The 18,770-nt window shown below is 36.9% G+C and overlaps 1 protein-coding gene and 1 long non-coding RNA gene across 2 annotated transcripts in view; one reads left to right on the top strand and one right to left on the bottom strand.

Annotated features, from left to right (window-relative positions):
* Nucleotides 1–8,310, top strand: part of LOC147835063 (uncharacterized) — a 45,271-nt gene extending 36,961 nt beyond the window's left edge. Inside the window, exons 4-5 of the mRNA XM_087270568.1 lie at nucleotides 4,002–4,157; nucleotides 7,431–8,310. Coding sequence (XP_087126694.1) covers nucleotides 4,002–4,157; nucleotides 7,431–7,529 — 255 coding nt within the window. The 3' untranslated portion in view covers nucleotides 7,530–8,310. The remainder of the gene's footprint in view (nucleotides 1–4,001; nucleotides 4,158–7,430) is intronic.
* Nucleotides 8,311–11,613: 3,303 nt separating this feature from the next.
* On the bottom strand, nucleotides 11,614–18,638 carry LOC147842059 (uncharacterized). Its single transcript, XR_015501122.1, has 4 exons — nucleotides 18,482–18,638; nucleotides 17,613–17,672; nucleotides 14,287–14,493; nucleotides 11,614–14,167 (listed from the first exon to the last, which is right to left on the bottom strand). It is a non-coding gene; the product is annotated as an uncharacterized LOC147842059 (long non-coding RNA).
* Nucleotides 18,639–18,770: the final 132 nt, after the last annotated feature.

The following is an 18,770-nucleotide window of genomic DNA, read 5'->3' as shown; positions in this document are numbered from 1 at the left end:
AGTTCAACAAACACCAGTTGAATTATTCAACGATTGAGAAGGAAGCTCTTGCTCTATTGTTGGCTCTACAGTATTTTGAAGTGTATGTGGGTTCCAGCTCAACTCCAGTAGTGATTTACACAGACCATAACCCACTTGTCTTTCTGTCACGCATGTATAATCAGAACCAGAGACTGATGCGCTGGTCACTGATTATACAAAGCTATAACCTTGAGGTCCGACACAAGAAGGGGAAAGAGAATATTGTGGCTGATACCCTGTCTCGACCTGACACGTAAGTTTTAAATTTGACAATTCAGTTTTTGTGGATTTGTTTATTTATGTTTGAATGTTCGTTGTTAAAAATATTTCTTTTACAAACATTATATGTTTGTTCTTTAGTGGGGAGGTGTTACGTGCCAGCACGTATTGGTTATTTATGGTTGTATTACTATGTGTCTCATTGTGTTTTTCTTTTTATCACTCCAGTTCACTTCCTTGTTTTTGCCTACTGCTGTTCCTGATTGGCTGGTTCACATCCACTTGATGCAACCAATCCTGACACTGCTTTATGCTGATTGGTTCCTCTGTGACAACTCGGTTCCAGTTTCAGCCAATCAGATTACTCCAGCTCACTATATATTTTTTTGCCTGCCAGCAGTTTGACAGTCTTTGTTGGCTCACCTTGTCACTGGTTTTTGTGCTTGTTTGCTCGCTTGATTGAACCTGTGTTTATATCCCCATTTTGTTAAGTATTGTTGTGATATATAGTCCGTCTTATCCTTTATTTACACTGTGTTGTTATTTTGGTTTAGTCACTGTCTGTTCTTACCTGTGTAATCATTCATTCCCTTTCCTCATGTTTCCCTACAGAGGTTTGGTAGAAAGACTGGTAGGTAAGTAGGTCACGTGATATACATTTCAACACATAGGAGTTCAACTGTCTAGAGATACACTAGGGAAGGGGGTGAGCGCCAACCCGTGTATTTTTGGTTAAGTGGATAGTTAGTGTAGTTTAGGTAAGACGTCTTGGACGTTGAAGATTTATTTTTCACATTATTGTTTATTAGACTAGATTAGCGGGGATTTGATATTAGTAAGACTGTTTGGTTTTGATTGTTTCTTTGCTTTAGCGCCACCCATAGCCAGTCTTTCTAATTTAGGTTTTTGTTTTGGTTGTGAATTGTAAATATTGTAAATAGCTCACTTACTGCTTCACTTATCACCACTTGTAATAAATCACTTTATTTGCACAGCAATTCTTGTATGTGGTCATTACTTTGAGTTCAATTTTCTTTGAGTGTTTGTTTGAACAAAATCCTTGATCAAGTGTGCAACCCCACTTCCCTAGACTGCCCCGGGGTTGTAACAAGAAGTTAAAAAAACATTTTTAAGGAAAAATGTTGTGTTGCATTGCGGTACCATCCCAAAGAGGCACACAATCTATCGCAAGGACTTTAAAATTTCATCCTAGTGCAGCTGAGTCTTTGACCATTATAATTCATCATCTGTTCCAACAATACTTAGAGTGCACTCACACTATGCTATCCGAAATGTGCCGTCACGTTTCCCGGTTCGTTTGACAAGTGTAAGTGCTCAGAATTGGGCCCAGGTGCGGGTTAGTTGGCCGGCCCTGGGCTGGTTGGAAGAGGTTTGCCAGAGCGTGGTTCCATTGGGCTTTGGCCTGGTATGCCTGAAGTGCTAGTACAAAGCGTGCCTAAGCCCAATACTGAAGAAGCAATGCCACCTTTATGGGACTATTTCATATGGATTCATTAATCATTCTTACTTTTTAATGAATGCAAACTGTCACAGTTTATCAAAGGGCCATGAAACCCCCTCGTTTCAGCAGGGTGTTTTCACACCTCTACTTTGGAAAAAGTCAGAAAAGTGGGAGTGTCCAGCTCTGTTTAGGGGGGAGTGTCGGAGGAAGAAAAGTGGGATGGTGTGGGAGTGTCTATTTGGGCACGCGCGAGTTTCAGAGTCAAAATACACACACACACACATACAGGTGAAAGTGATGGTGTTTAACCTACATGGACATCTGTAGTCGAATTATTTGCCAAATTATTAAATGGTGGACTTTAACTGCAGCTTGGCTCTTTCTTTCAGGGAATTCATTCATGCCCCTCGCGACACACGAGATATTTGATTCGAGGAGCTGCTCTAAGCGTGTATTTTCATGCACTGTTTGATACCGCACGGCGAATGAGAGAAAAAAAACCTCCGCATTTCCCAGAAACTTAGATGCACACGACAGGTAGTGTCAGAAAGCCGCGCGTGTTATTCCGGTCACTAAATGCGGTAAAAACCCTACACGAGGTTAAAGTTTGGTTGTGGTGCTAACGTGTTTACACTCTGTGCAATAGTTTGTTAGATACGAACAAACTGAATAAACAAAGAGCACTGGTCGCTCACTTACCAAATCTGTAGAGACAGGACAATCACCAGCAACTAGAGCCGCGTCTTTATGAAGAGAATATTACAAACGAATCCAGATCTCAGCGTTTGCAGATGAGAACAGCTCTCAGGTAAACAATAATCCTCCTTAGACACGTAAGTTATTGTTGTCGCGCGTCGCGTACACTGTTAATTCACACGTTACTCTGAGCTCTCACAGAGAGAAAATGAAAACGAAACTTAACTGCAGCAAACTATAAAAGCAACACTTCACGCTTGTTTTGCCAACACAACGTGGCGTCTCTGTCCTGAAAACACGGTGATAGTAATGAATATTAATGAAGTTGCACAATAGAGCGCGCTGATTGGTTTGAACCAAGCCTTACTCATGCATTAATGCATCACACTGTAAGATGTAATAAGACTCACTCTGGCACAGACGCCCAGTCTGCACGCTGGAATACAATGCTATTATGTCATAGCCGTGACGCAGCTTCAAAAATTAGTTTCAAACCGGAAGTACGAATTTGCTTGAAATAACGCAAAAACAACCAATTTACACTTTTTAGTGAAATATAGGTGTCCTAATAGTGTTTTTAGCAGTGTGGGACACATATATGACTGTCAACAGCTCAAAAAATGTGTTTTGGTGTTTCGTGACCCTTTAAAGACACAAACCCCTTACCCTCTGCAGATGAGTGGGCTTGACAAACCACCTGTAGGACACTCTCCTCTCCCTATGCATTGAGAAAAAATTTTATCATAGCATCTATATTCTGCTACTCTCTAATGATTTAAAGTGCTTTGATCTTTGTAAGTCTTGTAAGTCACTTTCGATAAAGGTGTCTGCCAAATGATTAAATGTAAATGTTTTGTGCTATTTAGGACCATTTTTTACTGTGTAGGAAAATATATATTATGAAAGTCAGTGATTACCAATTAACAACCTTCTTTAAAATGTCTTCTTTTCTGTTTAATAGAAGAATGAAACGGCTTTAGAACATGTGGAGGGTCAGTTTTCAACATTCAACATTTTTGGATGAACTACCTTTTTTAATTTACTTGCTATTAAAATATCTATATTTTTAAACAACAGTTTTGTCTGGTTTTTGAATCTGATTGGCTGATAGTCGTGTGATATTTTGCCAGTAACATCACACAAAGGCCTCTTCACCCTTCACCTTTGTGTATTACTCCGCCCACATACAGCCAGCAACAAGCAGAGAGATGCTACAGTTTGACAAATATTACTGCTGTTAAACAACAAAATGCACTTTTGAGGCTTTTTTTAGTCGAGAATATCGTTGTTTAGCATGCAACTATTCAGTTTATTTGTAAGAATAGTGCCTATTTAAAATTTTTACAATTTCTGAGAGAGCTTGTCGGTGGCCATTAGCCTGCTAAAGTGTAGTAGACCAAAGACGGTTGACGTTTTCTATTCACGACAGAACCGTATAATAAGCCCTTATGCTTAGAAGATTATAACAGTCTGATTTCTAACTACAGCTGGTCAAATCATTATTAAAATGGTAAGCATACCTGCCAACACTCTTGTTTTTCATTAGAGTATCCCGTATTTCAAACCAATCACCCGCAAGCATCCCATTTTTTTTTTCTTCCAGAAAACTCCCGATTTGACAACTTTGGTACAGTACTTGATCGCCGGCCAAAACCTGCTGCATCCTATCCCAGTTCTCAACAGTGTCAAAGACCTCACTCCCGAACACCCTCTCCCCCCGGTCTTCCAGATTTTCAGAGACATGATGGCAGGTGTGCTGGTAAGTGATTTTCTAAGATCTCTCTTTTGTATGTTGTAGTGCTGTATTTATACCGATTTGCTTGCATATGAGGAATGTGTGTTGTGTTGGCAGAAAGAAATAAACAAAGTCTACATGTGTTTATCGTTTTTCCTTATTTCAAACACAACAGAAATCTGGTAGTGACTATGTTGTCATTTTCGGGGTTAATTATTGTGATATCCCGATTGCAACAGAGAAATACTGTAGACTGTTACACTGTAAGAAGATATCTTTGTAGATGGATGGCATTTTATGTCAAGTTCAGCCTTATAATCCTAAAGTGTGAGCAAAATCAGCTGTTTTGTCATCACTTTAGACATTACGCTATAGAGAGGAATTCAAACACTAGCTAAAGTGACATTGGTGAATAAGTAAAGGTTTCTGCTGTTCTGATGTCAGCTGAAGAAGTGAATGAATGGCGAAAGAAAGTAGTTCCCAATAAAAAGGGGTTTCTCTCCGTGTTTGATTTTCTTATTTATATACACGATTGTGTAGTCAAACTGTTGTATAAACGCATTATCAAATAAGTAGCAGTGTGATATGGCTGTATATCACCATTGGTGGGACGCTAAGGCACACTAGCAACGCACACCTCCAACCAGTGCTGAAATACAGTCATATCGCACTGCTACTCGTGTGATATTGCTCATATATATTGCGTGTGTGTGTCTTTCAAACAGCTCCAGTTGAGTAATAATGACTTTACCATACCCGTTAACTTCATATGTGTTCTAAAAATCCATAACTGCTTTGGAAAATCTAGGAAATGGTGTCTACGCTCTGGTTTCCCTGATTTTCCAAAAATGTGAATTCATCATAATGGTTAATCACATTTGCATGTGTTGTGAGAATGGTGCTCATTGGGAATGGTAGCAGGTGCGGATGCTGAGCTGCACATGCGCAATTTTCACCCCGCGAGGGTCTCACCATTACCCACTCCAAATTCTGAACCAAATTAGTTTGAATGTTCTTGGTACAAACACAAGCACCACCTGGCATATGGAACAATCAAAGCGGGTAGATGTTTAGTCAAGAGACCACCTGCAAGCCAAACATCTCCAGACTCAATTCTTCTTCAATGTGTAGTCAAATAATCAAACATCATTGACCCGAAACAAGAGCTGAAGCAGAAGTTCAGAATGTTGCCATCACAGTCAATGAGGAATGAACAGCGCTGATAGGTGATGCTAATGTTAACTATTCTAAAGTGATCATTCCTTGAGTTCTGGAGATGTAATTAGTCTTGAAATGAAAACATATATGTATATGTGTGTGTGTGTGTGTGTGTGTGATATGCAACTACCCGTCATAGATATGTACACTTGGTGCCATTTAAAACATTTTTAAAATGTCAGATTTGTTTGAATTGTTTAGTAATTTAATTGTTTGTTTGACTGCTGTGTCATCATAAATTGTAAAAATAACCCATCTATGAAGGCTTTAAGATCAAGTGGAATCCTCTATTGGCTGTCGTGTCTTAAGCTAATTAGTTTTGACCAATGCTAACAATTCATTTTAATGAGTTCAATATTCAGCTGTGCAAGAAAACATAAAATCTGACATGAGTGACATCATCTTTTACTACTGACCAACTGTATTGTTGTTATAGATAAAATATTATACAAGTAAATTTTATTCTAAAGTTTGAACCTTATTCTAGATAGAACCGGCTGATGGCTGAAATGTGGCTGCAGTATTATGTAAAGACATTTATGTTTATGTGGATTTATAATAGATTGATATTAAAGCCTTTAGTCATAATCATAAGTCAGTAGTTAAGTTCAGTTTTGCTTATATACACGCACATACACAAACACACACACACATTTATTTGTTCACATATGTATTACTTGGCTTTGGCAGATTAAATGTGTTTTTTTTTATTAATATTAATATTGTATTATATTTACGGTGTGTGTGTGTGTGTGTGTGTGTGTGTGTGTGTGTGTGTGTGTGTGTGTGTGTGTGTGTGTGTGTGTGTGTGTGTGTGTGTGTGTGTGTGTGTGTGTTATATTATATACTTTTATTTAAATATGTACCTAAATTAAATAAAAAGTAAATAATTAAATTCATTTGAAAAGAGAAGTAGGTTAAAAAAAATTGAACTAGTTATGTCTGGTGATTTACCTTCATTTATTGGTTATTAATTGTAATTTATTAATTAATTGTAATTAATAACTCACTAATCGGTCTGCAGTGCAGCACTGTGGCTCAATGATTAGCACTGTTGCCTCACAGCTAGAACCAGTTACTGGTTCGAATGCCGGCTGGATCAGTTTGCATGTTCTCTCTGTGTTCTTGCGGGTTTCCCACACAGTCCAAAGACATGCAGTAAAGGTGAATTGAATTAACTGAATTGGCCATAGTTTGTGTGCAAATGTGAGAGTGTATAGGTGATTCCCAGTACAGGGTTGCAGCTGGAAGGGCATCCACTGTGTAAAACATATGCCAGAGTAATTGGCGACCACTGATAAATCAGGGACTAAAGCGAAGGAATATAAATGAATAAGTGAATAATCAGACATTATCACGAAAGAAGTCTTAATTGGTCAGCTGAGACAAATGTTGCTTCTTTTGATATTGTGTCCTTACCATACATTTCCATAATCATTAAAGAAAACATGAAAAAGAATGGGAGTTCAGTGTTGCCAAATCTACACTCTTTACCCGTGGAGTTCAGCTATTTTTACGCTATTGTTTTGACTAGTTTTTAGTTTGATTTACAATCATGGGGATGGACCTTTAATCATTAACAATTTACAGTCTCTCCAGGATTTTGCGATCGATTTTCCAATCAAGCAAACTCTGCAAAATATTGCAGATCTCACAATTTTCTCTGCATTTTTTTCTGAAATGTCACAGATTTTCCACAAATTTGGGATTTAGATGCTTTCTATGTCGTTACCACCCAAAACAGAGGCCATGTAGACACTAACAGCCTTTTATACACATCAATATTGTAGGTGGTGGTAATTACCTTTACGCTACTCTGTAACTTTGCATTTAACCAGAAGAAGAAGACAGCACGTTCACTATGAGTAAAGATACTGTATACGGAGAAGAAAGATTCTTGTAAAAGAAACTTGTGGCCACTTTAAATATTACCGCAAATATTGCCATAAATTTTAAGAAAAGCCACAGCAAAATCCGTCATTTTAGGTTGCAAAAATCAGAAAAAAAAGTCCTGCGAAATCCTGAAGGGACTGAAATTATTATTTCTCATCTCATCTAATTTTCGTCTGCTTTTCCGAGGTCTGGTCAAGGGGGCAGCAGTCTTCGCTTTCCCCAGACACTTTCTCCAGCTTCCCTCGGGAGATCCTGAGACATTCCCAGACCAGCCGAGAGACATAGTCCCTCCAGTGTGTCCTGGGTCTTTCCCGAGGCCTCCTCCCGGTTGGACATGCCTGGAACACGTCCCTATGTAGGCATCTAAGAAGTATCCAAAACAGATGCCTGAACCACTTCAGTTGACTTCTCTCGATGTGAAGAAGCAGCGGCTTTACTTTGACTTCCTCCTGATAGAGCTCCTCACCCTATTAATAATGGTGCCCCCTGCCACCCTACGAAGGAAACTTATTTTGGCTGCTTGTATGCAAGATCTTGTCCTTTCGGTCATGACCCAAAGCTCATGAGCATAAGTGAGAGTAGGAACATAGATTGACTAGTAAATTGAGAGCTTTGCCTTTCGGCTCATCTCCCTCTTTACCACAACAGACCGGTAAATCGACCGTATTACTGCTGCCGTTGCACCAATTAACCTGTCAGTCTCACGTTCCATCCTTCCCTCACTCATGAACAAAACCAAGAGATACTTGAACTCCTCCACCTGGGGTAAGGACTTTCCTCCAACCTGGAAAAGGCAAATCAGCATAGCCTTGCACTTGGAGGTGCTGATTCTCATCCCAGCCACATCACACGGCAGCAAATCGCCCCAAGACATCCTGAAGTTCCAAGTTTGATAAAGCCTGCAGAACAAAATCATCTGCGAAAAACAGAGAAGAAATCCTGTGGTCCCCGAACCGGACCGCCTTCAGCCCAAGGCTGCACTTTGAAATTCTGTCCATTCAAATTTATCACTTTTAGTTATTATTATTTTTAACAAACACCAGATAAATCTGATTTGTGGATTTGCTTGGGATGCCTTTTGTGTGTGTTTGTGTTCATGTGTAAAACTTTACATGAAACATTCTGGCTAAATACTGTTTGAAAAGTATATTGTTATACATTTGCAATAATATATACACATTAAAAAAAAAAAAATCAAAAGGGGGCTAATAATTCTGACTTCAACTGTGTATATATACATACATATATATATATATATATATATATATATATATATATATATATATATATATATATATATATATATATATATATATATATATGTGTGTGTGTATGTGTGTGTGTGTGTGCACAGTTAAAGTCAGTTAAAAGCAGTTATTAATTTTTTTAAAACAATTTTTGGGAAAAAATTATTAGCCCCTTTAAGCAATTTTTTTTTCGATAATCTACACAACCATCATTATACAATAACTTGCCTAATTACCCTAACCTGCCTAGTTCACCTTATTAACCTAGTTAAGCCTTTAAATGTCACTTTAAGCTGTATAGAAGTTACTGTCATCATGTCAAAGACAAAAATAAATCCGTTATTAGAAATATGTTTTTAAAACTATTATGCTTAGAAATGTGCTGAAACAATCTTTCCTCCTTTAAACAGAAATTGGTGAAAAAAAATAAAAAGGGGCACTAATAATTCAGGGGGGCTAATAATTCTGACTTTAACTGTATATATATATATATATATATATATAAATATATATATATATATATATATATATATATATATATATATATATATATATATATATATATATATATATATATTTATTGCATAACTTCACACACACTTGTGTACAAGTTACAAAATATTACAAATATTTACAAAATATTACAAAATATTATACAGTGAAGAGTATATTATCAATGGACCTATGTCAAAAATAAAAGATTAACAATCTATGTCTTCCAATTTACCATCATTCTAATTATATTATTATTAAAAACATTACTGTACGCTATCAAGTGTTTATGTGTCAAATGAGGTTTTTTTTTTTTTTTTTTACGGTCAGCAAATTTGACCTCTGCATTTCTAAATATTTCATCCTTTAAAACAATGGACTCAAACTCAATTACTGGAGGGCCGCGGCTCTGCAAAGTTTAGCTCCAACCAGATCCAACTCACACCTGCTTAATAGTCCATAGTAGTCTTGATTAGTTGGATCAGCTGTGTTTGATTAGGGTTGGAGCACAACTATGCAAACTGCGGCCCTTCAGGAATCCAGTTTGACACCTGTGCTTTAAAAGTCCTTAAAGGATCATTAATTGAATCATTAATAAACCATAGCTGTCAATAGGAAACTGTGTTACAAGCAGAATGGCTAAATTCCTTGTTCTTCTCATCCCTATCCATAACGCTTTCCAGCTTGTTCTAAATTCCGTAATCTGTGGCGCACAGAGGCCTTTTATTTCTGTGTAACACAGCAGGACATGATGGCTTACACTTCAGTGCTGTGTTTGTGCACTTGTGATGCTGAGAGTCTCTGACGATTCCTGAGCCACTGCTTAAGCAGAATCCATAAACACAGCGGCGTCTGCTATCTGTGTCCGGCAGCTGAATATGTGTCCTTACTTAATCCTGCTTGCTGGAAACAATCTCTGTAAATCACCTGTCAACAGTGGTGTTATTGCTCCGAGAGCTTCATAGAACGGCAGCTCGGGAAGTCAAACGGGGCAGGAGAGCTCAGAAAACCAGCTGGACTTTTATTAAGCGCATCTTTCACTCGGAGATAAATGGGATCACCACAGGAGCAGGACCCTAAAAACTGGACATCTTTTGCTACAAAAATAAATAAGCAAGCTTTAGTGAAATGTGCCAAAATAATAATAAAATTAAAGATTCAAAAGATGATATAAATTCTAAATCAATTTAAGTTAATTTATGGTTAAAAAAAAAACTTGCCAGAATGTATGAATGTGACATTTAATTTCAAAACTTAATTTAATTTCAAAATCTAATTTGTGCACTCTTGAATTGTTGCTATTGGAACATAGCTGACCCCGTGTTTAATTTGAGTGAAGTGCGGGACCATTGCATTATGGCTGAAACTAACATGATGGCAGAAATAAGCTAACGATACAGAGAACGAAAAAATTCATTAATCTGCATAGTCTTAAGAGGGCGCACACGGTAATGAATGTTTAAGTCTGTTATATTTGTGTACAGTGTTATTTTTTTGTCAGTTTACGTGAGTAATGTTCTGTGTAAAGACTGATGTTACTGGATTTAGAGTTGTCACACGTGTTCATATTCATCCCCACCGGACATTTAAATGAGAGACTGTAAAAAGACCCTGCAGACACAGGGCATCAACATGACGTCATATTAACGTTGTACCCCAACATTCTACAACGTCATGTTGGATTTTGTTTGGAAATGAAAATTGGGTTGACGTCAGAACCTAATGTCAGGCCGACGTCAATGTCTAATGTCCAACCTAAAATCAACCTAAATTCAACCAAACATCAACGTCTAATCATGTTACACCTTGACGTTGTGTGGACGTTACCACTATGACATCTATCAGATGTTGGATTTTGGTCACTTTCCAACACAACCTAAAATCAACCAAATATCAATGTAATTTCAAGAGTTCACACTTAGCTGATGATTTATAAAAGCTTGTTTGGCATGCTGTCCCAGGAGAGAGCCCCGAGCTCAAGGGCTCCTCAAGCCCTGGGCTTCCTCCCGTTGGCAGAGCGAGAGGGGAGCCTGAGCTCGGTGGATCTCAGAACTCCCCTGCTGTGGTAGCTAAGGGAACACAAGGGGTTAGACAAAAGCTTGATTGTTATGTATGTTGAATGTCTTTGGATGGTGGGAGGAAACCTGAGAACCCGGGGAAAACCCACACGGACACGGGGAGAACATACAAACTCCTCACAGAAACACACACCTGTCCTGTGGAACCAGGGCTGGCAGTGTTCTTGCTGTGGGGCTCACAGTGCTAACCACTGGGCCGCCGTGCAGCCCAATCAGAGGTAAAGGAGGGAAGGAGGGGGGTTTCTTCCAACCGAAGATAAAGTAAACTGAAAACTGTGGCTATTTATAGTAGCTTAGGGCTCATATGATTGGAAGATAGTGATTAGCAAATGCGAGACTGGCCGTGATAAATCATAAGCACGTGATCCTCTCGAAATTAGTTTATGAATAAACTTCCCTTTACGTCGTTATTGGATGTCAAAATAATGTTGTCCTCAAACGCTAGCTGGACATTGAATTTTGGTCACCTGTCGTCATGATCTAAATCTAACCTAGTTTTAACGTCTTATGATGTTGTGTGCTTGCTGGGGACCTCTAAGAAATGCATATTTTGATTGCTATATGCTTTATTTCTTGAAGTTTTCACGGTCAGCTGAAAAAGCATGAGAGAGAAAAAATAAACAGCAAAGACATCAGTATAAGTTTTTTTTTTGCAAACTACATTAAAAAATAGTTAATTGCAAATTGCTGTAAACAATTTAAATACATTGAATTTAAACAAACAAAGTTAAATATTGCTTAACATTTAATTAGTTAGTAAATAGTAATAGTTAATAGTAAGTATAACTTGGAGCTGTGATGGTCATTATGCTCTCAATGTTAAGACATTCCCAGAGTGACTACAACAGAATGTTGTAAAATGGACGAAATGGGGACATCATGCAAGGGATTAGGCAGGGAACATGAATGTCCTCAGAATAAGCAGCAGGGAATGTTTTATGTTTGAAACGCAGTGAAAAGCCCCCCAAAAGTAAGCAATGCCATCCGGTGGAAAAGTGCATAAATTAAATCTGCAATACCAATAAAGAACTTTAATTTTAAGAGTGTTGCTATATTAAAATATAGCTAGTAGGTTCTTTTAAGTGCTGCATATTTTGGCAAATGTAGTGGAAATTAGCAAAACAGGCTAATTAGGTTATAATTAGCATATTCTGCATACTGCTGAAAAAGCAAGGGTAACATGTTACAGTGAGAGTTCACCTAGGTGTGAACGTTAATTTACTTACCCTCAAGATATTCAAGATTTCATTTGTCTTTTTTTCTTCAGTAGAATATTAAAGAAGCTTTTTTAGCTGAAACCTCAGACTTGTGATTTATAAAATACAATCAGTACTTCCCTGGCAAAAAAAATAAAAACCTTCTGATCATAAAGTTAATTTTATCACACAGAGCAATCATTTCAATTGATAAGACTTTAAGGTGACCTATTATGCAAAAATCACTTTTACTAATGGTCAAAATAAACTAATTACATGTTTTATAATCATATTTCATAAAGACAGTCTGCAGAAACACTTTGATTTACATTAACCCATTGTACATCTTAGCTGAAAGGCAAAGCCCTACCCATTAGTGACAATCTTTCTCAAGCATTAACAGCCCTGAGTGAAAAGCAACTGTCCACATTTTTCAAATCATACCTGCAGAAGATAATGTCAATGTCGTTTGCGACAAAGAGGCATTATAAAAGTGGGGTATAGGATGCCATTTTCTAAGATGTCCTGTTTTAAATCTGCTGCTATGCTATGCTCTTGAAAAGCACAATCTCATTTGAATTTAAAGCGACAGTCACCAAAATTAACTATCTCTGGAGAGATCTGAAAATGGCTGTACACTGTCATTTCCCATCCAACCTGACAGAGCTTGAATCAAAGAGGAAATGGGAAAAAAAATCCCAAAGTGTGCCAAGCTTGTGGCATCCTATTCAAAAAGACTTGAGGCTGTAATTGCTGCCAAAGGTGCATCAATAAAGTGTTAAGCAAAGGCTGTGAATACTTATGTACATGTGGTTTATCAGCTTTTTATGTTTAATAAATTTGCAACAATTTCAAAAAAATCTTTTTTCACATTGTCATTATGGGGTATTGTGTGTAGAATTTTAAAGAAATACATTATTTAATCCAGTTTGCAATAAGGCTGTAACAAAAAAAATTTGGAAAAAGTGAAGCGCTATAAAATCTTTCCGGATGCACTGTAATAGGTCCTCTTTAATCTGTCATCAGGAGTGCTAAGTATTATTTTGGTTTTGCCTGTGTATCTTTTCTTTTTTTAACGCTCAAAGTTCAGTAGCCATTGACTTTGGCTTTCATGAATCTGAAATAAATAAATAAATAAACACTTCATTACTCACTAAAAGCCCCTTAAATCTTGGGTGGACTGAGGATGAGAAGCAAATCCAAATTTAAATTTCTGGGTGAGCAGTATCTCTCCAATACTTGCCCCTGTCTCTTTTAGAGTCATGGAAACGCTATCTGATTGACTGCTACTGTTCTCCCCACCAATGAAAGGATCCGAGAGAACCAATCACCACAATACATTCTCCATGTGTTGTTCATTGTTTGAGTTCACCCTCTGGCTGCAGCAATTAGGTGTGAGATGTGGAATAAGCACCTCATGTTTTGTTCAATAGCTCCAAACAGCTCTGAGAGACGACAGCAATACCTGTTCAAGCCGGCGCTCACACATTCATAACAACAGATTGCTCCAATGATATTTTTTCACTTCACTGAGCAAATTATTTACTGCATTCGCACCATATGGCTAGTGAATTTAGAGCCCGGTCCCTGAGGTTTCGAGACTTTAGATGTTTGTCAGCGCAACAGTGTGAGAACAGTCCGCCATCGACATTTACAGAGGCAAAGGCAGCACAATGAGCCCACTGGCAGACATCGAGCCGGTAGAGCAGATGATTCTCTGCTGGACTGGAAGTGACTGGAGCTGATGTGCTGGTGTCAACTGTAAATCAATGCAGAAGAGCGACTCGCTTTTCAATAATGACCACCAATAAACAGGCTGACTGACGGTTTCTCATTCGCTAGAGTCCTGTGTCTGTCTGGCTGACATCAATCTTCAAGTTACCACTTTGTCCTCCATCTGATGCCTTTCTCTCAAAAAATAAATAAACAAGAGCTGACAGCAGTTACACAAAGTAAAATCCGACTGGCTATTTAATTTTGAGATACACTTGTATATGCACACACACATGTACATGTATATACTGCTGACCAGCTTTATGGAGATGCTGATTTGATTGTTCAGCAGGATTTGACACCAAGCCACACTGTACTAATTCCTGGTTTAAGGACCATGGTACTCGACTGTAGTGGATCATCTCATGCAGAGTCACATTGCTGAAGCCATTTGTGCAAAAACATAGCCCAAACCAAGTATTAAGTGCTTTACATGTTCATGCTGTTCAGTAGTCCAACATTTCTGTTAAAAAAAAAAAATATATATATATATATATATATGTAATAAATATAAGTTTTTCACTTGTTTTAATTGAATTAGGGAAATAATCAACTTTTTGATGACATGTGTGTCTGTATATGTGTGTGTGTGAGATCATGGAAAATAAAGTCAGTCTTGTGTTGCACAAATAGGCCAATATTTTTATTGTAAATTTTGTACTGTAAATAAAAAAAATTCTGATGAGTTATGCAAATGGCTTAGCACTTTATGTAGAAAAATGTAAATTATTGTTGTTGTTGTTTTGTTGTTTTTTGAACACTGCAGATTTTCAACGTTTTATCTCAACCAAATATTGTCCCATCTTAGCAAAGTAAACATCAGCTGAAAGATTCTTTACAAATCTTAAAAAATGATATTCATATATTTTTCTGCAAACAATTGTTTGGTAATTTTTTTATATATTTCGGGGATTATATTTTTACATAAAAATGCACATAACATGAAAAATATAATATATGATAAAATATATAAAAATATATAAAATTATCATTATTTCATTATATCATTATATGATATTATCAACATAACATAAAAGAAAATATTCAGTTGTTCTGCAGGGGACACAGTCACACAGACATAAACCTGTTAAATGTATATAATTTAATAATATAGTATTTAACAATTTGTATAATATAGGTGTACATAATTTGAATAAGGTATGCACAAAAGAATCTATATAATATTTACTCGGAACTATTTTAGAACGTGTTTCTTCTAAATTATGTTGTAGCTTAAACAATGGATACTTAAGATCTTCTGTCTGCGTTATTTTCTTGACCTAGAAACATAAAAGTTGAAAATAAATTCATACAAATCATACAAATATATTAATAGTTTGGCAACTCTCTCTCTCTCTCTCTCTCTCTCTCTCTGTATATATATATATATATATATATATATATATATATATATATATATATATATATATATATATATATATGTATGTATGTATAAGTATAATGTATAATGCATGAGTAAGGCTTTGTTTAATCAGTGCGCTCTGTTGTGCAACTTCATTAATATTCTTTAATGTTACAGTGTTCAGACAGCAGAGAGACACCACGTTGTGTTTCTAAAACAAGCGTGCAGTGTTGCTTTTAAAATTTGCTGCAGTGAAGGTTTTGTTTTCATTTTCTCTCTATGAAAGCGCAGCTGGACTCACGTGTGGATTACAGTGCACACGACGTGTGACAGAAATACGTGTCTAAGGAACATTGTTTACCCGAGAGCTTTTTTCACCTGCAATTGGTGAGATCCGGATTTGCTGCTCGTCTCCTCTTAATAAAGAAGCGGCTCTAGTTTCGGTTGATTGTCCTGTTTCTACAGATTTGGTAAGTGAGTGACCAGTGGTCTTAGTTTATTCAGATGGCAAAGTTAGTTTGTATCGAACTAACTATTACACCGCGAGTAAACATGTTAGCACCACAATCAAGCTACTACTGTCGTGTAGGATTTTTACCGCATTTTGTGACCAGAATCACACACACGGCCTTTTGACGCTACCTGCCAAGTCCATCTAAGTTTCCAGGAAATGTGGAGGGTCTCTCAAAAATCAGGGACTCTGAAAATCAGCATGTGCCCATAACGACACTCCCATTTTTATACAAATTTTTTTACAGACCCATCCCTCTTTTGCTTCTCCGACACTCCCCCCTAAACAGAGCTTAGCCAAGATTGTAGCTGTTTAGATTGCAACTATGCAGTTTATTTATAAGGATAGTGCCTAATTTACATATTTATAATTCCTGAGAGACACCGCGTCAGCAGCCATTAGCCTGTCATTAAGCAGAGCAAAAACGGCTGGCATTGTTTATTCACAAGATAGCGACAGAGACCGAATAATAATCCCTTAGATGAGAAAAGCAGCGTAATTTTAAACTACAGCTGATCAAATCATTATTTAACTGGTAAGTGACATTCTAAGCCGATCTCTTACTTTTGTATGTAGTAAGTTACACCATATAACTGTAGTGTATTGAGTGTGAGAGTGCTGTGTGTGGGACTTGCATATTTTGTGTTTGCCACTCTTTGTATAACACTGAGTTACTGTTAGAGTGGGCATCTGTTGTTTCTAATGAGTCTTTGTAGCTGTATTTATTAACACAATATCAACTGTTTGTTATGACACCAGACAGAGTGGATTCAAGAACAAGTAAATTTTTTTAAAAATCTGTATCAAAGGATATCAAACGGCTTGTAGCCAGAGAACATGGAAAAAATAAAGTACAAAACAAAGATTGTCAACAAACCAAATGAAGTCGTCATACGAGGAACAGACAGGGACAAGAACAAAACAACCAACTGATAACCAGCACATACCACAGGCGGAAATATATAGCCAGCCAAATAAGGATCAGCTGAAGAATGATTAAGTCAGTTGATGACATCAGCTGATTTTATAGAATGCTGTCAACAAAAAAACATAAACAAGCACACACCCTCGCACACGACAACACACATGGCATGACACATAACATACCAGCCTGATCTCACGAGAAAACGTAAGTATTTTACGTTTTGGCAGTTTAGTGGCTAATTCGTACGAATTCGTACGAGTTCAGTCGTAAGAAAATGTACAATTTTAAAAAGGAGGCGTGGCACCTAACCCCACCCCTAAACCCAACCGTCATTGGGTGATACGCAAATCGTACTAAAATGTACGAATTAGATCGTACGAATTTGTACGAATTACCCACTAAATGAAAAAGTTACGAATTGCCATGAGATTGTGTTGAACATACAGAAGGAACACACCGATCCATAAATCGTGACTGTTTAATTATGATAATGTATAAATAATGATTATCTGCTAATGCTTAATAAAGGATTAATAGAGTGGAGTTATAATAAAGTGTTAGACGTTTTTGCTTTTACAGAAATATATTTTTCATTACTTTTTTGACAATTTCACAACTTTTTTTCTATAAGTCTGGCTTTCTTGGTGAAGGTAAAGGCCAGATACCTGGGGATTTAATTACTGTTTTCAATTAGTGTATTCAAACCACCTGCATGTGTGTCCACCCTGCCATGGCATAATGGCTTTCAGTTAAACTAATTAGGACCTGGGGAGAGGGACATACCTGGAGACAACTGTTGAGTCTCAGCCCTTCAGGTGTGTGCCAAAGCAGCTGCTCTGTGGACTGATAGCATAACTATAATAAATACATATAAGATTTTAAAAATACATATATTATCAATATATAAATTCAAAAATATGTAGATTAGAAAAAAATATGTAAATATTAATTAAACATATGTACATATACCTAAAATGCATGCTACATAAATGAAAAAAAACATTAAACACAAATAATTAGCATGTACACGTATATTAAAATTATATACAAGTCATTTTAGAATTAGATAGTTTTTAATTAAATAAATCCTTTGTAATAAAAATGCACGTATATAATATAATCCATATATACATTTTAAGTAACATCTGTGTATGTAAAATTATCATTTATAAATATTTAAATTACTCATTACAGTTAATATTTTACAATTGTGAATTATATTACATTTAAACAAGACTAGCATTTTAAGGTGTTCATGCTACACTTACTATAGTGATGACAATTTATTATGCATAATTACATGCAACAAACCCTAGACCTGCCCGTCATTACCATAAATTAAATACTAAGTACATGTATTTAATTAATATGACAAATTGTTCACCTGTAATAAAGACACCTTAAAATAAAGTGTGACCTTAACATGCAGAGGGATCATTTATTTCCATTTTTAATTGACTCCTTTAGTCAAGAAAAAGCATGTCGAATTCCCCCAAACATATTTAAACTAAGAACATTTGCTAGAAAGAGGAGGGAGGCTTAGAAACTGTAAGACAGCGAGAGAAAGGCTGGAAGTCTTGCAGCTTGAAGGTTGTTTTTGAGCCAGTCGTATATCAGCAGAATGAGTTGGCCTGTGACAGAGCTGCGAGCACCTTGGATCGCGACCCAGCGATGGGCATCCAGATTTCCTGGGCCGCTCCAACACTAAGCATGTCCAATAGGATGATGAGAAATGTTGTTTGCTCCGGGCCACAGTATATCACTCCACGGCCTTGCCACTTGTTGACAATGGTGACCTTGTTAGAATCTATAAGTGAGAAATCCACTTTCAGGTCGTAAAAACTGCAAAAGCCTTATTACATTTTCTCTCACTACTTCTTCCCTTGAAGAGAGACACACATACATAATACTCTCATAAAAGAATTGAATTATTTTATTTTA

This window comes from Danio rerio, chromosome 10 (assembly GCF_052040795.2).
Source record: "Danio rerio strain M-AB ecotype USA chromosome 10, GRCz13ab, whole genome shotgun sequence".
In the NCBI taxonomy this organism is placed as follows: domain Eukaryota; kingdom Metazoa; phylum Chordata; class Actinopteri; order Cypriniformes; family Danionidae; genus Danio; species Danio rerio.
The sequence above is the reverse complement of the archived record's forward strand: the minus strand, read 5'-3'. Positions and strand labels throughout refer to the sequence as shown.